Raw genomic sequence first — 21,308 nt, 5'->3', positions numbered from 1 at the left:
TGCTTCACGAGGCTTCATTTTTCATAAAGCACTCGTGCTTCATGAGGCTTCATTTTTCTCAGCACTATTGTAATGAGATTACCTCTAACATACAGTGGCACCTCTACTTACAAACGTCTTGTTTGGAAAACCAGGTTACAAAAAAAACATTTCCTCTGGTTACAAAGGAAAATTTAGGGTGAAAATTGCTGGTGTAGACACCACAGAACTAAAAAATTGACATTAGCTACGGCTAACAATATACATTTTCACATTTAAACACATGTATACCAATTTGGGCTGCTGTAAACAAACCATGAAACACTTTCCCTTTCATCACTTGTGTGATGTAGCATCTGACTGCACATTAGCGAGAGAGCTGAACAACATAGCTAACGCAAGAAGTATTTTGCATGATCTTCAACAAACTTAAGTTGACTTTCATGCTCAAAACTATCCAAAAATAAATATTATTGCTGGTTTGGGCGTGTAAAAGTAAACTAGGTCACTGGAAATGTAAGATAACGACGACACAAAGTTGTGTCCACCAACACACCAACGCCATCTTAAGGCAAACAAGTGAACTGCATTCATATTGTCAACAGTTACAGTTACCGTATTTTCAGCACTATAAGACGCACCTAAAAGCCTTATAAAAAAAAAAAAAAACGATGGTGCGCCTTATATATGGATCAATATTGAGATTGGGATTCATAGATGAGGAATAAAGTGATAAAGTAAGCTTTACCTCTTTCTTTTGTGTGTTTACAGTTGAACAAGATTGCTCATATTGAGTTATTATGCTATTGAGAGTTTAGAGTTATTATTTCAGTTATTATTTTATTTGAGTTATTACTGTTATTACTTTGAGTATTACTATATTGGGATTGAAAAAGTTATATTATAAATTATTAATGAATTAAGTTATATTATATGTCATTAATTGAGGGTGCGCCTTATAATCCGGTGCGCCTTATATATGGAAGAAGTTTTAAGATGTGTCATTAATTGAGGGTGCGCCTTATAATCCGGTGCGTCTTATAGTGCGGAAAATACAGTACGCTATTAATTTAAAGGGTTTAAGTAGCATATTTTTCGGGCTTTGAACCGATTGAGGTTTTTACACATAAAAAGCACTTTTCCTACAAAGAATCCACATTACAAAATGACTTCCGAACAAATTAATTTTGTAAATAGAGGTACCACAGTATTTTGAACATGATCGATGAACTGGCTGGGCTCACACAGTAATACAGAATTTCGTTTTGGTGCCCCTGTGTAATTGTAGAATGACAAACGACGATTCTTCGGGCGTGTACGAGAACATCAACTTTAAAAGCCCGCAGACGTCCTTCAGTAGTAACACCAGGAGGTAAAAGCAGTGCTGCGGACCTCCATGTATATTTCTGCAAGCCTCTCTGTGAGTATCGTTTGTTCTTTGAGTTGTGTAAGACATAAACTAAATCACATGGTTCACCTAGAATGTTAATTATTCTTTTCATCATCCTTTTTTTTTTCTTTAGTGGTGTGTTAAGGGGCGGAGCTACATAGTGGGGTGCCCGTGCCCAATTTCTTCTTACTCTATCCACCCTTTTGGTCGCCAAACAATTGATCCATTATTTATAATCGATTTGATTACTTTAGTACTTAAGCTAAAGTAATGACCACGTAAAGTCATGACTGCATTATTTTAGTACATGAAGTCATCACTATTACTTGAGTATGAAAGTAATTGTAACTGCAGGATTTAAGTACCTAAAGTACCCCACCTTTTTTAGCAAAACACTCGGAAATAAATGAACAAGTACCTGTGATTAAATATTTGGATTTTTACACCTCGAGCAGTATTTGACCGTTTTTTGGTTCATTTTCTTTCATATCATTCTGAGATTTGCCTTGTTGTTGCCATGTGGGTGAAATTTCAGCATCCTAGTGTCTTCTTTCAATGCCCTCCCTTTGATGTGAAATATCTTTAGTATGACAATTAAAGGATTGGCCGAAATACTGCGTAAGGGTTAAGGAATAAAACAAACGACTAGTAAGACAATGCTTTATTTTGAGACTATTTTTTTATGGCCATGTGTAGTAAGGTGTTTTGTTTTGTTTTTTTTACATTGTGTAGTATTTTGACCACTTTTGGGTCATTTTATTCTGGCCGTATTTTAGCCAAGGCATGGCACACTTTTGCTATTGTGATAACTAATTGGTCGTGCCATGTTCAACTCTATCATGTTGTAACCTTCTGGGTGAAATTTCAGCTCCCTCGTGCCTTGTTTCAATGCTCTCCCTTTGATGTGAAATGTCTTCAATGTAAAGATCGAAAGATTGGTCGAAATACCGCATAAAACAAACATGTATCGTGTTTTTTTTTTTTTTTTTTTTTTACGACTAAGACGACAATACTTTTTTATGTCTTTGTATATATAGTAAGGTGTTTTTTAATTGTGTAGTATTTTGATCATTTTTGGGTCATTTTCTTCCACATTTTTCTGGCAGTATTTTAGCCAAGGCATGGTACGCTCTTTTTGATTGTGATAATTAAATGGTCGTGCCATGTCGAACTTTGACATGTTTGACATCTGGGTGAAATTTCAGCTCCCTATTTCTTCTTTCACTGCCCCCCCTTTGATTTAAATACCGTTGATGTTAAGATCAAAGGATTGACCAAAATATCGTACAACGGTGAGAAAAAATAAATCAATTACGTCTTTGGTTTGGAATGAGTTAATATCACCATGAAGCGTCAACTCAGTTATTGGCCCATTCCCAGAATCAAAATGTCTGCTTTATGCTACATCACTCATACATAACTTGTCGGCACCTGAAAAACGTTGTTTTTGTTTGATTGACACGGTTTGCACAAGCCAAGACCCAGTGCAGGTGGGATAACGTCCTAACATGACGGACGTCATTTTCGTGTCCCCCCAATTCAAAGAGCCAGCAGCCATGAATTTGTCTTTCTCTATCTTCAGCGGAGGCCTCATCGGCTGCCCGCAATCCCTCCAGCGGAGGAAGTACCCACCAGAGTGCGGCGCCGCCAGTGGCGAGCGGACCCTCTCAAGCTGGACCTCCGCTTGTGGAGTTAAATCTCCAAGGACAGGGAGGACTTGTAGCCCCGCCCCCTCCATCCCTTTCCTACGACTCTGCTTTGCCTCCGAAGCCTTTCCGTCCCTCCCTCCCATCTTCAAACCAAAGTGCCTTGTTGTCTGCAATCAAGTTCTTACATCTCTGCCCTTACTTGCAAGATGAGCGTTCAGCAGGCCGAAGGTCAAAGTAAGGTCAACTCACAGATATCCTCACTGAGGCTGCTACTGTTTTTGTGTCGTCTCAGAAAACAGGAAAGGGGCACTATTTGTCCCGTTTTTTTTTTCTTGTCATGAACAGATCATCATCGCCTTTGTTTTTTATGAATATTTTTCCCTGCCAAAATTTACCATAATTCCCCAAATATAGGACACTTTTGTGTATAGGACGCACCCTTAGTTTTAGGGTCAAATACTGGTATTTTCTGTTACCGTGTATAGGATGCACCAAGCGTTTGGCGATAACAACGATAAAAGACGGACAACGCAAACCATCAAAGGAATCGGAATGAATCGAAACGCGCACTCGCTTCGTCAGAGCTGAGAGTTGAATGACAACCGAGTACGTAAAAAAGGAAACGGAAATACGGCGCGGTCTTCTAGCCTGCAGATGGAGACAAAACAACTCAAATACATCCAAGCCCCTAGGGTCATGACAGTTGTTTTGGGCACAAAACTGGGAAAATACCATAAAAGGGGGTGAAAAAACTCAGTATTCCACATCGCAACATGAAAAAAAACGTAAGCCGGGGACGCTGTAACAAGGGGGTCCACTGTACTTTTCTGGGGGAAAATTTTCAGGTTCCAAAATCAAAGACTCACTTGAAAGAAACATCTCCAGAATGGACTGGGACGCATCGTCAGAGATGTATCCAGGGGTTAGTATCAGGATTAGATAATTATTTCGGGTGTGGCCCATGCGACCCTCTACCAGTTGGTCAGTAAGGGGCCGCGGACCGTTGGTTGGGGACCCTTGCTTTATGGTATACCCATACTTTTGGCCTTCATTTTTGGGAAAAAAGTGTGTTCTATACTTGTGAAATTCCGATCATTTAAATTCTTTAAAAACAACAAAATCGCCCTTTCACCGTACAGCGTTGGGTCTGGTCTTACATCAGTGGCTTGATGAGCAGTAATATTCCGCGAGAAGCGATGACATCATCCCGGAATGAGAAGCAGTCATTTCTGGACTTTGTTTGACCTTGTTAATCATGGAGTCTGACGCGCTTCAACATCTGCCTTCGGCGAGGGTCACGAGGAAAGAGAGGAAAAGGAATGGCGATTACGGAGCGCCAGATGGCTATCTGCCCGAGATTGAAGAATAGATTTGTCTCCCAAAAGTAATTTAGATGTCGGCCATAATCCAAGCTTGATGATAGCTGAGCGCGCAAAGGCCACATCGCTGATGCCATAAGGAAGGCCTTGGATAGTTTTAGCCACTCTGGAAATCTCTGTCAAAAAACGGATTTGTTAAACTCGTCAGTAAACGACTGCGCCCGTTTTTGTCCGTTTTCTGGTAAAGCGGGACTCGTGAGTGTGGGAAAACGGAGACTGAAAGCTCAGGAAAAAAATACTCTATAGGGCTGGGCAATAAATCGAATTAATTCAATTAATTTGTCATTTTAAACGTCAAAGATTTGAACCTCTGGTAAATTGCGAAAACGAAATTTTTCACTTAATTCCTGCGCCCGTTTCTGGTTTCTGGTAAAGGAGGCCTCGTGAGTGTGTGAAAACGGAGACTGAAAGCTCAGGAAAAAAAATACTCTATAGGGCTGGGCAATAAATCGAATTAATTCAATTAATTTGTCATTTTAAACGTCAAAGATTTGAACCTCTGGTAAATTGCGAAAACGAAATTTTTCACTTAATTCCTGCGCCCGTTTCTGGTTTCTGGTAAAGGAGGCCTCGTGAGTGTGTGAAAACGGAGACTGAAAGCTCAGGGAAAAAAATACTCTATAGGGCTGGGCAATAAATCGAATTAAATCAATTAATTTGTCATTTTAAACTTCAAAGATTTGAACCTCGGGTAAATTGCGAAAATGAAATATTTCACTTAACTCCTGCGCCCTTTTTTGTCCGTTTCTGGTAAAGGAGGCCTGGTGAGTGTGTGAAAATGGAGTCTGAAAGCTCAGGAAAAAAATACTCTATAGGGCTGGGCAATAAATCGAATTAATTCAATTCATTTTTTCAAAGATTTGAATCTCGATTAAATCAGCAAATCGAGATTTTTCACTTAACTCCCGCGTACGTTTTTGTCTGAGCTAACCTCTGCTAAGGTGCGTGCTAATACAACTTTGAATTTATTGAATTAATTTGTCACTTTAAACATCAGATATTTAAACTTGGGGTAAAGCATAAAATGAAGATTTTTCAGTAACCGATTGTGTCCATTTTTGTCCGAACTAACCTCTGGTAAAGCCGGCCTCATGAGTGTGTTTAAATCTAGTCGGTAAGCTCCAGAAAAAAATACTCTGTACTGCAGGGCAATTAACCAAATTATTTTTTTTATTTTAAAGGTCAAAGATTTGAACCTTAGGTAAATCGTGAAATCGAGATTTTTCAGTTAACTGCTGCGTCCATTTTTGTCCGAACTAACTTCTGCTACAGCGAGCCTTGTGATTGTGCCTGAAAATTTAGAAAAAAAATATCTGTAGCTGGGCAGTAAATTTCATTAAGTTTCATAACTTGGAAGCAAATTTTAATCAATTAGCAGTCATATTGTCATTTCCCGTCATTTCAAACCAAATTTACCTAAACTTTTGGCCAGTCGGATTTTTCAAAATGGGTCTCAATTGACAGCTAGCGCTGCATATATTAGGAATAAGGTGAGAAACTCAATGCCATTTCACACTGATCAAATAATATTAGCTAAATTAAATGTGGCAAGCAATATTGTGATCGCGATTAAAATTGTATTAATTGTGCAGCCCACAGGTGTTTTTTTTTTTCAAAACCTTTCACTAGATTTTTCTTGGATTTATTTATTCGTTAAAAGTCATAATTTTCCACAATGATTGGCAAAAATTGTTATATTGCCCAGTCCCATGAGTGTGTGAACCACAAAGCCTTGTACTCAAAGTTGCTTGTGTGTGGCGCACTAACTTGTGTATTTAAGTGTTTTTTGTTTTTGGTTTTTAATTTTGGTTTCCACATTGAGTACCAAAATGAAGGACCCACCCTCACCCCTTTCTCCTGGTAGGTTGGTTTTGTTCCTGTGTTTCTGAACTTCATCACACTGTGGATCTTCTTGATTACTTTCATTTTTCGTCCATGTTGCCTCTTTCTTTATATATTGTAACATCAATACTTGAAAGTATGAAACTGCTGAATATCTGACATTTTTTTATGTTTAAATAGTCTTGTGCTTGTTTGATTATTATTATGATTACTTTTATTTTTTTCTGGCTCCGTTTTGAACCAGTGCGCATGGGACATTTGCAGTGTACTTTGTTCTGCCAGTGATGGGAAAATGAAGCCTCATGAAGCACTTGTGGCATTTTTTTTCTCCTCTAGATGGTGCTCTTGGTTTTTAAAGATAAAGGCCAATGCAATGGAAAGCTATTACATTTCCCTTGCGTCTTTAATCCAAGAGTGCCCCCTAGAGGAGCTAAAGAGTATCGCAAGTGCTTCATGAGGCTTCGTTTTCCCATCACTGCTTTCTGCTTGTCCTCTCACTGTGTATTTACTTGAAGAGTAAATGTCATTTGCTTCCTCGTTTCTCATGTATGTCTGAGGTGAGTCCAGCGTGTTTTTCTTGCACTGGCTTCTACTCAGATGCCTTCTCAGTGTACACATGCAAAAAGTTGCATTTGTGACAACAATCTGATTTGTTACAATAAACCTGATCTATGCTGACTGGATTTTTGATGGCCAAATCTCTTTGTTTGAAGGCCAAAAACAGAAAAGTAGAAGGGCACAGGGGCCCCGTTCATTTTTATAATATATAATAATTATTATGTAATGTGACATGATCATACGAAACTGGAATCTTCTTCATTCGCCAGTGTTTCAAAGAGAAGTGTATTTGTATTCCCAAGTAGTTTGTACAAATTATAATCATCTAGTTGTATTTTTGCATATTTAGAAAGGTTCTGCATTATACAAGCCTATTTATTTATTTAATTTAAACTTGCCTCACCCTATGTCATTTGTTAGTTTATGCTGTGGGCCACTGAAAAATTAATAATGGGCCACACGTCGCCCCCGAGCCACAGGTTGGCTACCATTGACTTTAAGTCTTAGCGAGTCCGTGTGTTTAGTCCATCTGATGTCCTCTCTACGAGCAATGTGACCTGCCGGTTTTAAGAAGTAATTTTAGGGATTAACTCTACTCACAAATAAAACCATAATTATTTTGTGAAAATGTCGTAATTACTTTTCAACAATATATGACTATTTTTCTAACATTATTTGCAACAATAAACATTCCGTTAACTCGGCCGTAAAGGCAACACAGTTGTTGTTTGACAGTCGTGATGAGAAAATGAAGCCTCGTGAAGCATTTTTGACTTTTACTCTCGTCTAGATGTTTTATTTTTGTTTAAAAATGCACCAGGCTTTATCTTTAAACCAATAGCCCCATCTAGAGGATTAAAACACACCTCAAAAGTGTTTCATGAGGCTTCGTTTTCACATCACTGGTATACATTGTACGTGGATGACTTTTTTGCTCCTTTAGATGGCGCTCTTGGTTTGAATATGCAGTGGAAATGTAAAACACTAGCCTTTAAGTTTAAACCAACGGCACCATCTAGAGGAGTGAAAAACAAGCACAAATGCTTCACGAAGCTTCATTTCCCAACACTAACAGAAACCAGTGATGGGTAAATGAAGCCTAATGAAGCGTGTGTAATATATATATTTTTTTTACTCCTGGAATTGATGCTGTTTGTTTAAATATAAAAGCGAGTGAAAGGGAAATGGATTACATTTCAAGTGCCACTTAGAGGAGACAAAAAATAAAAGTCTTGAAATTTCGTTGTGAATGGTGTAAAGGAAAGGTCAACTGGTCAAAGCACACTTTTTCTACCACTTATTTCATTTATTTAAAAAAAAATTCACATGACATGAAATATTTCGGTAAAGAAAACACTCATCCATCCTTTCGTTATATATATATATTTTTTTTTTAAGGAATAATGCCTACTGGACTTCTTTCTTTACGTTTGAAAAGCATTTCAGGTGACGACCACTTGAACCTCATCCAGAATGCCAAGTGTGTGGTTCTTTTCAAGAAATTAGAATAGAAAACATGCTTTCGGTTGTTCCATCTTTAACCCCGCACGTGCTGATTAATAGTTTTAAATGAGCATCTGAGTACTATGTCAAGAAAAGAACGAAAAGGTATTAAGTCGTGTCCACATTTTTGGCCTGCAAAACCTTCACATTTTTGCTCAACAGTGAAAAGCAATTGTGTCCAAATTTAGGTCAAGTTACACAGATTTCACATTTTCTTTCTTTATTTCTGTGCTATAAAATGGCCTCTGTTCTTTGAACCCTATCAGAAAAAACTAAAATTCGTTCTGAAATGTTTTTTTTTTCCCCATGTCCCTTAAGGGGCTCCGTACTGAGCAGCAACGCGTATGGGGGGGAAAAAAAAAAAAAAAAAAGTGAAACGTGTGCAATGTAGTTTTTCCATATCACCACTAGGGGTCGTCACCGTGTAAAAAACCAAAACAAATTCAAGAACATGAGAAAAGCAGCATCATCTGTGCACGTGCCGCATGATGAAAATCAAATGTAAAACAGTGCATGAAAAGTTTGTAAAGTTTTAAGGTAGCATTTGCTACCGCGAGTCTGGCAAAACACAAAAAACTGCGCATCATCCATATGAAGATGGATGATAAACGCAATTAAAATAAGGCAACAAATTACGTGCAAAATTATTAATCAAATTTTACATCTTGGTTTTGAGTAGAGATAAATTGAATGAGCGCCTGCATATCCTTTCAATATGAGGAGATTTGAACAGAAAATTACAATTACAATTAATTTTTGATAGGCGTAAGTAATTGCATTTTTAGTGCTACTTACACTCAATCATGTTTATATATTTTTTGTACTTTTCTAGGCGATGTATTTGTTTAGGGGTAACTTCCCTTTTGTCTGTTCAAATCTACTCAGAATTAGATTGATAATCGCTATAGGGTCTCGATTAGTTAAGATTTAATTAGATATTAAAAAAATACATGTGTAATTCATTCTTATTCGTGCTATTTACTCATTTAGAATGTTTATTTTTATACACTTAATATTGACTTGTAGGTGTTGATTCCCTTTTGATTTCTTTTCAAAACTGCTCATATGAAATTGATAACTTATAAGGGTCTCATTTCATTAACAATATTGCTCATCATCCGTTGCCGCGTTTTAATTGAATTAATTTGATTTTTTTTTTCTTCACAGCAAAAAAAATCACATGTACTCAATTAAAATGAGGCCACAGATTACAAGCGATGTTATGAATTAAATGATACTGCTTGTCGTGGCGCAATATTGATGATTTCACATTCCAAAAAATGGTATGTATGACTTATTTTTATTGATGCCGTTTACAAAGTTTAATTTTAATGAAATATTAATTGAATATTTACATGCAGGTGTTTTCTTGTTAAAACAAGTCATGGTAGTGGTGCTCCTATTACTAAGATTTAATGAATGAATTATTAAGATGTAATTAATAATATAGCTTGTAATTTGTCGCCTCATTTTTTGAAGCTTTTTTTGTTTGTTTTTTTACAGCGATTGTTTAAAAAAATAAAAGCTGCCTGGAGATGCGCGGGCTCTCGGGGGTCCCTCGGGGGTCCCTCGGGGGTCCCGCGAGTGCGCGTGGGTGGCCCCCGCCCCCCTGCAGCCGGACCCTTCCGACCCAGTCCCAAGTTTTCCGCGTGAGCTCGAAAACCTTTTCTCCAGGACCCCGCAGGGATTCCAATCGAGTCCGACGTCTACCCCGACAGGCCGAGCCCGCCGAGGGCGTCGAAGGGCCCCGGGGCGGCGGTCGCGGCGATAGCGGTGCGGTTGGGTGGGGCCGTCTGCCGGCATCGCATGTTCCCGGTGCTGAAGACGCACTGCAGCGGCCACAGCACCACCACCATCAGCAGCACCATCAGCGCCACGAAGAGCATCATCCGCTTCCAGTCCGCCATTCTGTCCGCCGGGCCCAAACTCCGAGGCGGGGTCCGGACCGGGGCCGCGGCCCCCTTGTCGGCGCCGATGTCGATGCAGACGCACAGGGCCGAGAGGCTGTCGGACGCCGGGCGCCTGCTTTTGTAGCAAAGCTTCTCGCCGTCCAGCCAGACGGGTTCCTCCTGCTGCTGGTGACCCGGAAGCTTGCGCAGCGTTTCCCGGTCGCTGGGCAGGGACGGGGGGCCCCCGTTTGGCAAAGCGGTGCCGCGGCGGCAAAAAGGGCAAAAGAGGGGCGACGCCCCCTCGGCTTCGCCTTCGCGCTCCGCCGGCGAGACGGCCATGAGGCGGGACAGGCACTCCAGGCAGAAGGTGTGGGTGCACGACAACACCTTGGGCGTCTTGAAGACGTTGTCGTAGGCGTTGTAGCAGATGGGGCACTCCGGCTGGCTGCTGACGGACATCTTCTTTTGGGCCTCGCCTCTGGCGACGCGCTGGTCCACCTGCGTGTGCCAAACCTGAGCGGACTCTTCCATCTTCGGGACCGCCCCCTTTGGGTAACACTCCCGATTTGTCCTCGATCCCGCTAAACACAACAAAGGAAGCGGCGCTGGTTAGTTTAGGGCGCCGCTTCTCCAATGGGGGTGCGGGAACCCCCCCCCGGGGGGGGAACTCGAGATTTTCACTAAGACAAACAAAATCATGCAAAAATCCTTTCAAAATAATGATAGCATTAATGCAGTGCTTCTCAATTATATTTTGACAAGCCTCCCCCAGGAAAGAGAACACCCCCCCCCCCCCCCCCCCCCCCGGCATGCTGACTATAAATAGGATTTTTATCAACAAAAAGTACAAGTATACCTAATCCTGTATGTTTTTGAACATTAACAAAAGCAAAAAAACAACTTAAATCAACTTTCATCACGGCGAATTATTTTTACAGGGTTTACATCGGTTACAGCTTAGCCTAAAGCAGAAAAAAATAACCAAGACAATTGCTTATTATGCATTAGAGTTCCTAAAACATAAAAAAAAGGAAAATTCTTATTTTATTGCAATTAAACTTCACATGACAAAAACAAAGTCATCCGTGCCCCCCCCTGGTGCCCCCCCTCCCCACATTATTTTACAAGCACTGAATTAATGACATTTCAGGAAAATTTTATGTCAGTGGCTTGTTCACTTTCATTATTTTAAAAAGCCAGATTCTCCCCATACTAAAATGTTTTGACCCAACTTGTCACGTGCCACCTCTCGTTACCTGTCAACTTGATGATTTATATCGGCGAACAGACTCCCTCACAAACTTTGACAATGAGCGCCACAGCACCACCCAGTGCCATGGAAGTGCAATTACACCACACAATGCAACGCAGTGACTTCAATGACGTTCAAATGGAGATAGTGATGATGCGTGCGTGACTTCCAGCAGGTGTTCCTTGGCGGACACTCATCATTGCAACAAAGTCTCCACTTGTTCTCTCTTGCAATCGTTCCAGCTACCCTTCAAATTCCTGCTCCGCCCTCTTTTCTTTCTTCTTTCAAAATCTCTTCTGTTTCATCCGCCTGCTTTCAAACTGCTTAAAGTAGCAAAGTTATTCAAACCCCAGCCCAAAAATAATAATTAAAAAAAAAAAAAAATCTGATGATGGATAGCTTCCTCCTCCTAGTACAAAATGCAAATAGCCTCAGGTAAAGGGTGACTACTGGAAGTGTGTCAGACAAATATTTAACCAGTAGCTTGTGATTTTCTCAAGAGTGCTCGAGACGCCAAGTCAATCTGAAGAATCGTCACGAGTGGAACGACACACAATTTGTTTCCTCCAGTTTGAGCCACAGCCAAAACAACAAATCTCAAAAATAAACTTGACATACTAAGTATCGACAGCATCAACCGACGATGCGATGCATTCAAAGACCACTCACACGGTAGTACATCTCAAAAGTCAATAGAATTACTCATTTCATGCACCAACAAGCAATGACTAGTCCATGAGCACATTGCGGGGCGTATGGGGATTTTTTTTTTTTTTTTTTAATTTCTAGTGATGGGAAAATGAAGCTTCATGAAGCACTGTAATAGTTTTCCTTTTTTTATTTTTAGAACCAAGAGCCCCATCTAGAGGAGTTTAAAATATATGAATCTCAACTGTTTCATGAAGCTTCATTTTTTCGTCATTATTATTTGACTAAGCACATCAAGAGCACCATATAGAGGAGTAAAATGAACATTTCAAGTGCTTCGCGAAGCTTCGTTTGCTCATCACTATTATTTGACAAATCGGATCAAGAGCATCATCTTGAGAAGAAAAAGAAAATCTCAACTGCTTCATGAAGCTTCATTTTCTTCTTATTATTTGACAAACCAATATCGAGTAACCTCTGAAGTAAAACAATATGTGCTTCACAAAGCTTCATTTTGACATCACTACTATTTGTCAACCCCAGATCAAAAGAAACATCTAGTTTAAAACAATTCGAGTGCCTCGTGATGCTTCATTTTCTTGTCACTATTATTTGACAAACCAAAATCAAGAGCAACCTCGAGGAGTAAAACAATACGTGCTTCAAGAAGCTTCATTTTGTCATCACTACTATTTGTCAACCCCAAATCAAAAGAAACATCTAGTTTCAAACATCTCGAGTGCCTCGTGAAGCTTCGTCTTCTTGTTTGACAAACCAAACCAGGAGCACCATCTCGAGTACGAAAACGGATATCTCGAGTGCTTCATGAAGCTTCATTTTCTCACTATTATTTGACAAACCAAACTCGAAGAAGCGGCAAATCTGCAAGAAGTTCCATATTAAGGGTTGCAAATTGGAGGCGCGTTTTTAGGAACTGTACCCAGTGTACGGCGCGCGCTAAGTAAATAACAACACTGGCTGCCGTTGTCCCAAGTCATTGAAGTGAAAGCAGTTGTGATAGCAACCAGGTGTGACCTTTGATGCCATTCTGTTAAAAGGAGGACTCCATGGCCACACGATAAAGCGCACCTGAGCGCACACCGTATTAAGGAGTTTGACACATTGCTAACCCTGCAAATTGGAATACTTTGCCGCATCATCTCCAATACTGCATCATTCATGTTGAACACGTTTGATAAACGGACGTCAACCTTATCGTCCATCGCAGGAATAAGGAAACATTGTATCAGATCAATTGTGGAGAAAACAATCACAATTGTGTGAAATCTTTTTATCAACACAATGTTTTATTGACTGAAAAGGTACAAATGGATGTGATACACACGTGTAGCTACTGTGTATAGACATTCAGATACACATTTAGAACTGTATATTTACATATATTTCGATTATATTTATATTTACATGCCTATGTGCTGTCAAACAAACTAGTTTATTTCAAAAATTGTACATTATTTAGTTGGACTAATTCCACTGTTAACGACAAAGCTTGGAAGAAGGTTACTTGAGAAAAAAAAAAGAAAAAACTAAATGATAAAATCATATCATTAAATAATAAATATTCTTGATCTTATATATATATATATATATATATATATATATATATATATATATATATATATATAGATAGATATATATAGATTATATAGATAGATATATAGATATATATATTATATAGATAGATATATAGATATATACCACAAGTGATTATAATGATTTAATAATGTTTTGATTTAATGCATGGCTAAATTTCCCATAATTAATCACAAATAATCACATCTTTCAAGAACTATTTTTTTTTCTAAAGCATTTACTGAGTAAAACTGATGTAAAAATCCTTAAAGACAAATTTAATTATGAATTAAAAATATAATAAATATTTTAGTCTTATTATATGTATATGTCGAGTATACACACTCATATATATATATATATATATATATATATATATATATATATATATATATATATATATATATATATATATATATATGCCTTTGAGTGTCATTTATTCATACAGTACACACATTGCCGTCTTTGGCTGTAAAATCGTAAGCCGAGACACGTCCTTAAGTAAAATGGTGGTTCCGGCGCGGTCCACATGGCTTGCGTACACACGGCAAAACCCGATGGCAAAACCTGATCCGCTCGTTCCCTGTCAAAGGGCCTTCTTTCCTTTCCCAAACTCCTAGCGTGAAAATGGAGCTGCTTTGATCCTGTTTACCGAAGGTGGACACGCCTGCTTTGGGACAATGACGTAGACGAGAAAAAAAAGCCTTGTTTTTATTTGGGCCAAGTCGTATACAGCAGCGAGCGCAGTCAAATATTAACGGCGCTTCATTCCTTTGCCTGATTACGCTTTGTCTTATCGCCCGCCTGTTGTTTTCCCCGTGCCACTGACCTACAAACACACCTTTATTTTTTGGTACTTATTTTTTAAGCGTCGGTTAGCATGATTAAGATGATGGCGCTTTAACTCATCTTAAAGAGGCTCAACTTCAGTAGCTAGAGAGAAAACAATAGGGGCTCAGTTTGCGCACTGTACACAAAGTCAACGCAAACCCGCCCGTTGAGCTCGACGTGCAGGTCGGGCGAGTGGGCGGGAAAACCATCAGGTAGTCATGAAATCATCATAAACGGATGGATGTGCTGCTTGACTCTATGTCCTTATTGCCCAAATGAGCCCTCTGTGTCAATTTTGACCCAATTTGGGCCAAAAAAAAGCGATAAAAATGCTAGGAAGCTAAAAACCGCGATAGATTGTCAAAACAGGTAGAGGATTTAATTGATTAGTTGACGTTTTAGCAAAACGATTTCCAAGAATGACTCGTTGGCAACTCATCACAAAAAAGCACAAATGTTAGTGAGATTCAAACTACTGTACTTCAGAAGTGACCACGTGGCGCTATCTGTCGTGTTTTTATTCTTGCTAATCCTACCTTGACTATCTATCTAGTGCTAGCTTGAATGCTAAGTTTAAGATTAAATGCTATCTATCTATCTATCTATCTATCTATCTATCTATCTATCTATCTATCTATCTATCTATCTATCTATCTATCTATCTATCTATCTATCTATCTATCTATCTATCTATCTATCCATCCATCCATCCATCTATCTATCTAGCTTGCTATCTATTTTGCTAGCTCACTAGCTTGCTAGTTTGTGATGTATCTGTCTCACTCGCTTTCTATCTATCTATCTATCTATCTATCTGTCTATCTATCTATCTATCTATCTATCTATCTATCTATCTATCTATCTATGGCTAGCTTAATTGCAAAGATTAAGCTATACTAAATCATCATATTTTTAATTATTCATTTAAAAATAACTATTTAGACAATCTAGCTATCGTTAAAAGAGTTAACCTTGTCCGAAAATGAAATTTCAGACTAATAGCAGTAATTAATCTCTGATTTTTGTAGTCTTTCAAGAAAACAGTCTGATTATCTAATCAAAATAAGACATTTGCAAAATAATTGCTTTTACTTTGAAAATCAAACAAGTCACTGACTCTCCAAAAATTGGGTGGGTACAACTCAATTCTTATCGCATTTCTTCGGTGGTGTTTACTCATTTTTTATTTATTTTTAACCAACACAAATGAACAGTAAATAATTATTAGGAATTTGGGGGAAAAATGTTTTAAAATACGCATTCATATCAAATGAAGTTTTATCCGGTTAATCGACAAAATAATTGACACAATAAAAGACTCTAAAAATATTCAATGAGGATAGTCCTGCATGAAAGTTTGAATATGATTAATGTTTTAAAAATTCTTTCAAAATAGGAGTTTTTAGAGCGTGAGTGCAAATCTTTTTCTCACCGGCGTCCCAAAAACAATCAATGCCACGTTCTAAAATCCGAGTCGGAAAAGGTTGTAAATGAGACATTTTACCTGTGAGTAAAGTGTCCTCTGGCGTCCCCTCGGAGCAAAGAAAAACGGCTATATCTTTTGTGAGTCGCGGCTCGCACGGTTGCGTGGCGCTGCCCTTTCCTGCCTTGCCGGCGTGCTGGCTCGCTCTCACCTTGCGCGCCCCGGCAACTCCCCTTTTAGCACCTTATGCAAATGCTTCCCAAGCGCGTCCCGTCCTTGAAGCAGGAGAGGAAGGCTTCAAAGCGTTCCCACGAAGCAATGGCTGCGAGCCAACAGGAAGTTGAAAACACAAATCATAGACTGTTTTTTTTCCTTTTATTTATATGCTGCCCGCCCAAGCCGATGCGACGCCATAGGTCTGATTTTTTTATGATGCCCCCGCCGTTGTGTATTTTTCCTTAAAAACACTTTTTATAGCAGTGGGCGCCAAACTACTGAGCCCTAAATACTTCACCTTGTATGAAACTCTTATTTTGAAACCCCAATCTTGAATCTTTGAAAGCCAGTGCGCTAACTTTTAATTCCAAAAGCTAGTTTGAAGCTCTAGTTTGAAACAAACCTGATTGTAAAACCCTACTTTTCTAACTTAAGCCGTACATTAAAACTCTACACTAAAACCCTAAACCTAATTTGAAACCAAACTTTGAAACCCTAAACCCTACTGAGAAACTGTAATCACTTTAAAACCTTACTTTGAACCCCCAACCAGATGTAAATCTTACTTTAAAACCCTAATTAGTGTAAAACTCTGCTTTAAATCCTTAACCTTGTATGAAACCCTACTTTAAAACTCTCATCTTAAATTGTACTGTGAAAGTTTAAGCACTGCTTCAAACCCTAGTTGAAAGCATTCCTGATTTAAAAACCTTAGTTTGAAACCCTCCTTATGAAATTCGAATCTTAGATAGAAACCCTACCCTAAAACCCTGAACCTTATTAAAACCAGAATTTGAAATCCTAACCCTAAACCCCACTTTGAAATAATAATAATAATAATTCTACAACTTTAATTTGAACCCCCGACTCTAAACCCTACTTTACAACCCTAAATGGTGTCAATCCCCTCTTTAAATTTTGAATGTAATCCTACTTGTAAAGCCTAATCTTGAATCTTACTTTGAACGCCAAAGCCCTAACTTTAAAACCCAAACCCTAGTTTGAATCCCTGTTTGAAACCAAACCTGATTTTAAAACCCTAGCTTGAAACCCTGCTTTTGTAATTCAAACCCTACATTAAAACCCTAAACTTCCTTTGAAACCAGACTTTGATACTCTAAACCCTACTTTGAAAGCGTAATCACTTTAAAAACTTGCATTGAACCCCCAACAGTAAAACCCTAATTTTAAACCCTAACTAGTGTAAAACCCGTCTTTAAACTTCATATGAAATCCTAATCTCGAATCTCATCTTTGAAAGCCAAAGCCCTAACTTTAAAACCCAAACCCAAGTTTGACGCCCTAGTTTGAAATAAAACTTGGTTTTAAAACCCTAGCTTGAAACCCTACTTTAATAACTTAAACCCTACACTAAAACCCTAAATCTAATTTGAAACCAGACTTTGAAACCGTAATCCTAAAACCCTACTTTGTAAGCGTAATCACTTTAAAACCTTGCTTTGAACTCCCAATACTAAACCCTACTTTAAAACCCTAACTAGTGTAAAACCCTTCTTTAAACCTCGTATGAAACCCTAATCTTGAATCTTACTTTGAATGCCAAAGCCCTAACTTTAAAACCCAAACCCTAGTTTGAAGCTCTGGGTTGAAAACAAACTTGATATTAAAACCCTAGCTTGAAACCCTACTTTTGTAACCTAAATGCTACACTAAAACCCTAACCCTAATTTGAAACCAGACTTTGAAACCCTAACTCTAAACCCTACTTTGAAAGCATAATCACTTTAAGAATTTGCTTTGAACCCCCAAACCTAAACCCTACTTTGAAACCCTAATCTTGAGTCTTACTTTGAAAGCCAAAGCCCTAACTTTAAAACCCAAAACCCTAGTTTGACGCTCTAATTTGAAACCAAACCAGGTTTTAAAACCCTAGTTTGAAACCCTAATTTTGAAACTTGAACCCTAGATTGAATCTCTTAACTAAAACCCTAAACCCATTTTGAAACCAGACTTTGAGATCCTAACCCTAAACCCTACTTTGACAGCGTAATCGCTTTAAAAACTTGCTTTGAACCCCCAATACTAAACCCTACTTTAAAACCCTAATTAGTGCAAGCCCTTCTTTAAACCTCGTATGTAACCTTACTTTGAATGCTTCATCTTGCATCTTACTTTGAAAGCCAAAGCCCTCCTGTTAAAACCCAAACCCTGGCTTGAAGCTCTAGTTTGAAACCAAACTAGGTTTTAAAACCCTAGCTTGTGTAACTTAAACCCTACACTAAAGCTCTAAATCTAATTTGAAACCAGACTTTGATACCCTAACCCTAAACCCTACTTGTAACGCGAAATCACTTTAAGACCTTGCTTTGAACTCCCAACACTAAACCTTACATTAAAACCCTAACTAGTGTAAAACTCTTCTTTAAACCTTGTATGAAACCCTAATCTTGAATTTTACTTTGAAAGCTAAAGCCCTACCTTTAGAACCCAAACCCTAGTTTGATGCTCTAGCTTGAAGCCAAACTTGGTTTTAAAACCCTAGTTTGAAACCCTAATTTTGAAACTTGAACCCTAGATTGAATCCCTAAACTAAAACCCAAAACCCAATTTGAAACCAGACTTTGAAACCCTAACCCTAAACCCTACTTTGAAAGTGTAATCACCTTAAAAGCGTGCTTTGAACCCCCAACACTAAACCCTACATAAAAACCCTAACTAGTGCAAGCCCTTCTTTAAATCTCGTGCGAAACCTTACTTTGAAACCCCAATTTTGAATCTTACTTTGAAAGCCAAAGCCCTACTGTTAAAATCCAAACCCTGGTGTGAAGCTCTAGTTTGAAACCAAACTTGGTTTTAAAACCCTAGCTCGAAACCCTACTTTTGTAACTTAAATCCTACACTAAAACCCTAAACCTAATTTGAAGTCAGACTTTGAAACCCTATCCCTAAACTCTACTTTAAAAGCTGTAATCACTTTAAAACCTTGCTGTGAACCCCCAACACAAAACCCTACCTTAAAATCCTAACTAGTGTAAAACCCTTCTTTAAAGCTTGTATGAAACCCTACTTTGAAACTTTAATCTTGAAAGCCAAAGCCCTCCTTTGAAAACCCTAACCCTCGTATGAAACCCTACTTTGAAACTTTAATCTTGAAAGCCAAAGCCCTACTTTGAAAACCATAACCCTCATTTGAAGCTCTACTTTGAAAGCAATCCTGATTTTAAAACCCTAATTTGAAACCCTACTGTTGAAAATCAAACCCTAGATTGAAACCTACATGAAAACCCCCATTTAAAATCAATCTTTGAAAACCCTAATAAACCCTACTTTGAAACAGTAATCACTTTAAACCTTACTTTGAACATAGACTTCACTGTTTTTTCTTTTATTTTTAAAATCTGAACTTATAAAGTGTGTTGTAATTAGTATGCCATTTTGTTTCACAGAAAATAGGTAAAACTCTACAAAGACCATATTTACAGTAACTTTTTTGTAAAGTGTTTTATTTTATAGTTTGCCTTTTGTGAAGAAGACTAGAAATTTTTTAAGAGACCGTGTTTACGTACCTTTATTTCTTAAAAAAAAAACAGTTGAGTATGGCATCTGAATTTAAAAGAAAAAACACTCATGAGGCGTTTTTGCAAGTAATATTTACTCCCAAATCATCAGCTGTTTATTGTACAAACATCGAATCTCGGTGGAATGCAAATCCAAAGGCTCCGAAAACACGAACTGACGGGAAGCGCGGCCGGCAATCCAAGACGCGGAAGACGACGGGCGGGTTGATGATTGAGCCCATGTCAAATAATGCGGCGTCATATGGCGGTTTTACTGTGCTGAATCACAGTGGCTTTAAGGAACAAGCCCGAATAAAATCCAATTCCTCTTCCTGGAAACACCAGCGCCTTGGATTCCTCACATCTTTCCGACACCTTTTCCAGTCGATATTTTTTCCCGGATGACGTTGTTAAAGTGCGAGAAGACTGACGACTAAATGGGAAGCCAGCGGGTTTATATGGGGGGAATGAAGCCTCGTGAAGCACTTGATTCATTCGTTTCAAAGTTCAATGAGTTAAGCGTGCGATGATTACAATATTTGTTATTTTTGATTGTTATTTTTCAAGCACATCAACACGTTTCAATCCCAAAGACAAATTTTCACGTCTTTTAAGAGGAAGTTATTAAATCCCAGGTGCTTTATTTATTTATTTGTACAAGTCTCTTTTTTATTCAAAGAAAGTGTGTAAAAAAAATTAAATGAATACCTGGGAGTGAGCGTATAAATATGTCATTGGGATTGAGTGACTTAAATGTGGAATGATAGAATTCTTGCTTTTTTTTTAAGCGCATCCAGCCTGTTTTATTTTGAAAAAAATAAACAAATCTGAAAAACAATAAAAATACCTCTTTGGGATTGGATGGATTAAGTGTGTGATGATAAATATATCAGTTTTATTTTGAAAAAACAATTACTGAAATTTCATACCTGGGATTGAATGTCTGGACCTTAAAGATGTATAAATACGTCTTTGGGATTGAATGAGTTAAATGTGGAATGATCATTACACTTGCTATTTTTTTAAGCACATTTGGCATTTTTTTTTATTTTGAAAAAAATAAATAAATAAATCTGAAAGTTAGTCCCAGGGATTGAATAACTGGATTTTAAAGACGTCTAAATACGTCTTTGGGATTGAATGGGTTAAATGTGCGATATTGTTAATAGCTATTTTTTAAGCGCATCCATCAGACAAACTAGAATTGTAGTTCATTCTAGTTTATTTCCACAAGTAAAAAGTGCATTTTACTTCTTTTTAACCCATTCAATCCCAAAGACGTATATTTACATATCTTTTAAGAGTCCGAGACACTAAATCCCAAGTGCTTTTATAAATTAGTTGTACTGAAAGCTATTTTGAAACCCTGCTTTATGAAATGGAAAAAAAAAAAAAAAGGTCAACACCTGGGAGTGAATCTCTGGACTGCAAAAACGTGTAAATCCGTCTTTGGCATCGAATGAGTTAACTGTGAGATGATAATAGTTATTTTTGAAGACAGGTAGAAAACTGCGGCCTCTAAACTTAATCGCTGGTCTGAACCCAGTACAACATCTGGCGCCATGAACTTTTTCGGTCCCAACAAAGTAGATAAGCGGCGAAATAGAACAGGACTTTAGGAGCTCGCCGTTTATCGTT

At 38.2% G+C, this 21,308-nt stretch overlaps 2 protein-coding genes across 5 annotated transcripts in view; one reads left to right on the top strand and one right to left on the bottom strand.

Annotated features, from left to right (window-relative positions):
• The window catches only part of ptpn11b (protein tyrosine phosphatase non-receptor type 11b), a 33,302-nt gene extending 26,380 nt beyond the window's left edge, over positions 1-6,922 (top strand). For all 4 annotated transcript variants that reach the window (XM_088408612.1, XM_088408611.1, XM_088408610.1 and 1 more), the window contains exons 15-16: positions 1,268-1,399; positions 2,952-6,922. In XM_088408612.1, the coding sequence (XP_088264738.1) occupies positions 1,268-1,355 (88 nt within the window). In that variant the 3' untranslated portion in view covers positions 1,356-1,399; positions 2,952-6,922. The remainder of the gene's footprint in view (positions 1-1,267; positions 1,400-2,951) is intronic.
• Positions 6,923-8,190: 1,268 nt separating this feature from the next.
• rnf223 (ring finger protein 223) lies at positions 8,191-16,153 on the bottom strand. The gene is made up of 2 exons (XM_088408613.1): positions 16,018-16,153; positions 8,191-10,770 (listed from the first exon to the last, which is right to left on the bottom strand). The coding sequence occupies exon 2, from the start codon at positions 10,718-10,720 to the stop codon at positions 10,007-10,009; it is 714 nt and encodes a 237-aa protein (XP_088264739.1). The 5' UTR covers positions 10,721-10,770; positions 16,018-16,153; the 3' UTR covers positions 8,191-10,006.
• Positions 16,154-21,308: the final 5,155 nt, after the last annotated feature.

This window comes from Hippichthys cyanospilos, chromosome 2, assembly GCF_059441005.1.
Source record: "Hippichthys cyanospilos isolate Australia breed blue-spotted pipefish chromosome 2, RoL_Hcya_1.0, whole genome shotgun sequence".
Lineage (NCBI taxonomy): Eukaryota > Metazoa > Chordata > Actinopteri > Syngnathiformes > Syngnathidae > Hippichthys > Hippichthys cyanospilos.
Note: the sequence above shows the minus strand (reverse complement) of the source record. Positions and strands in the feature narration are given on the sequence as shown.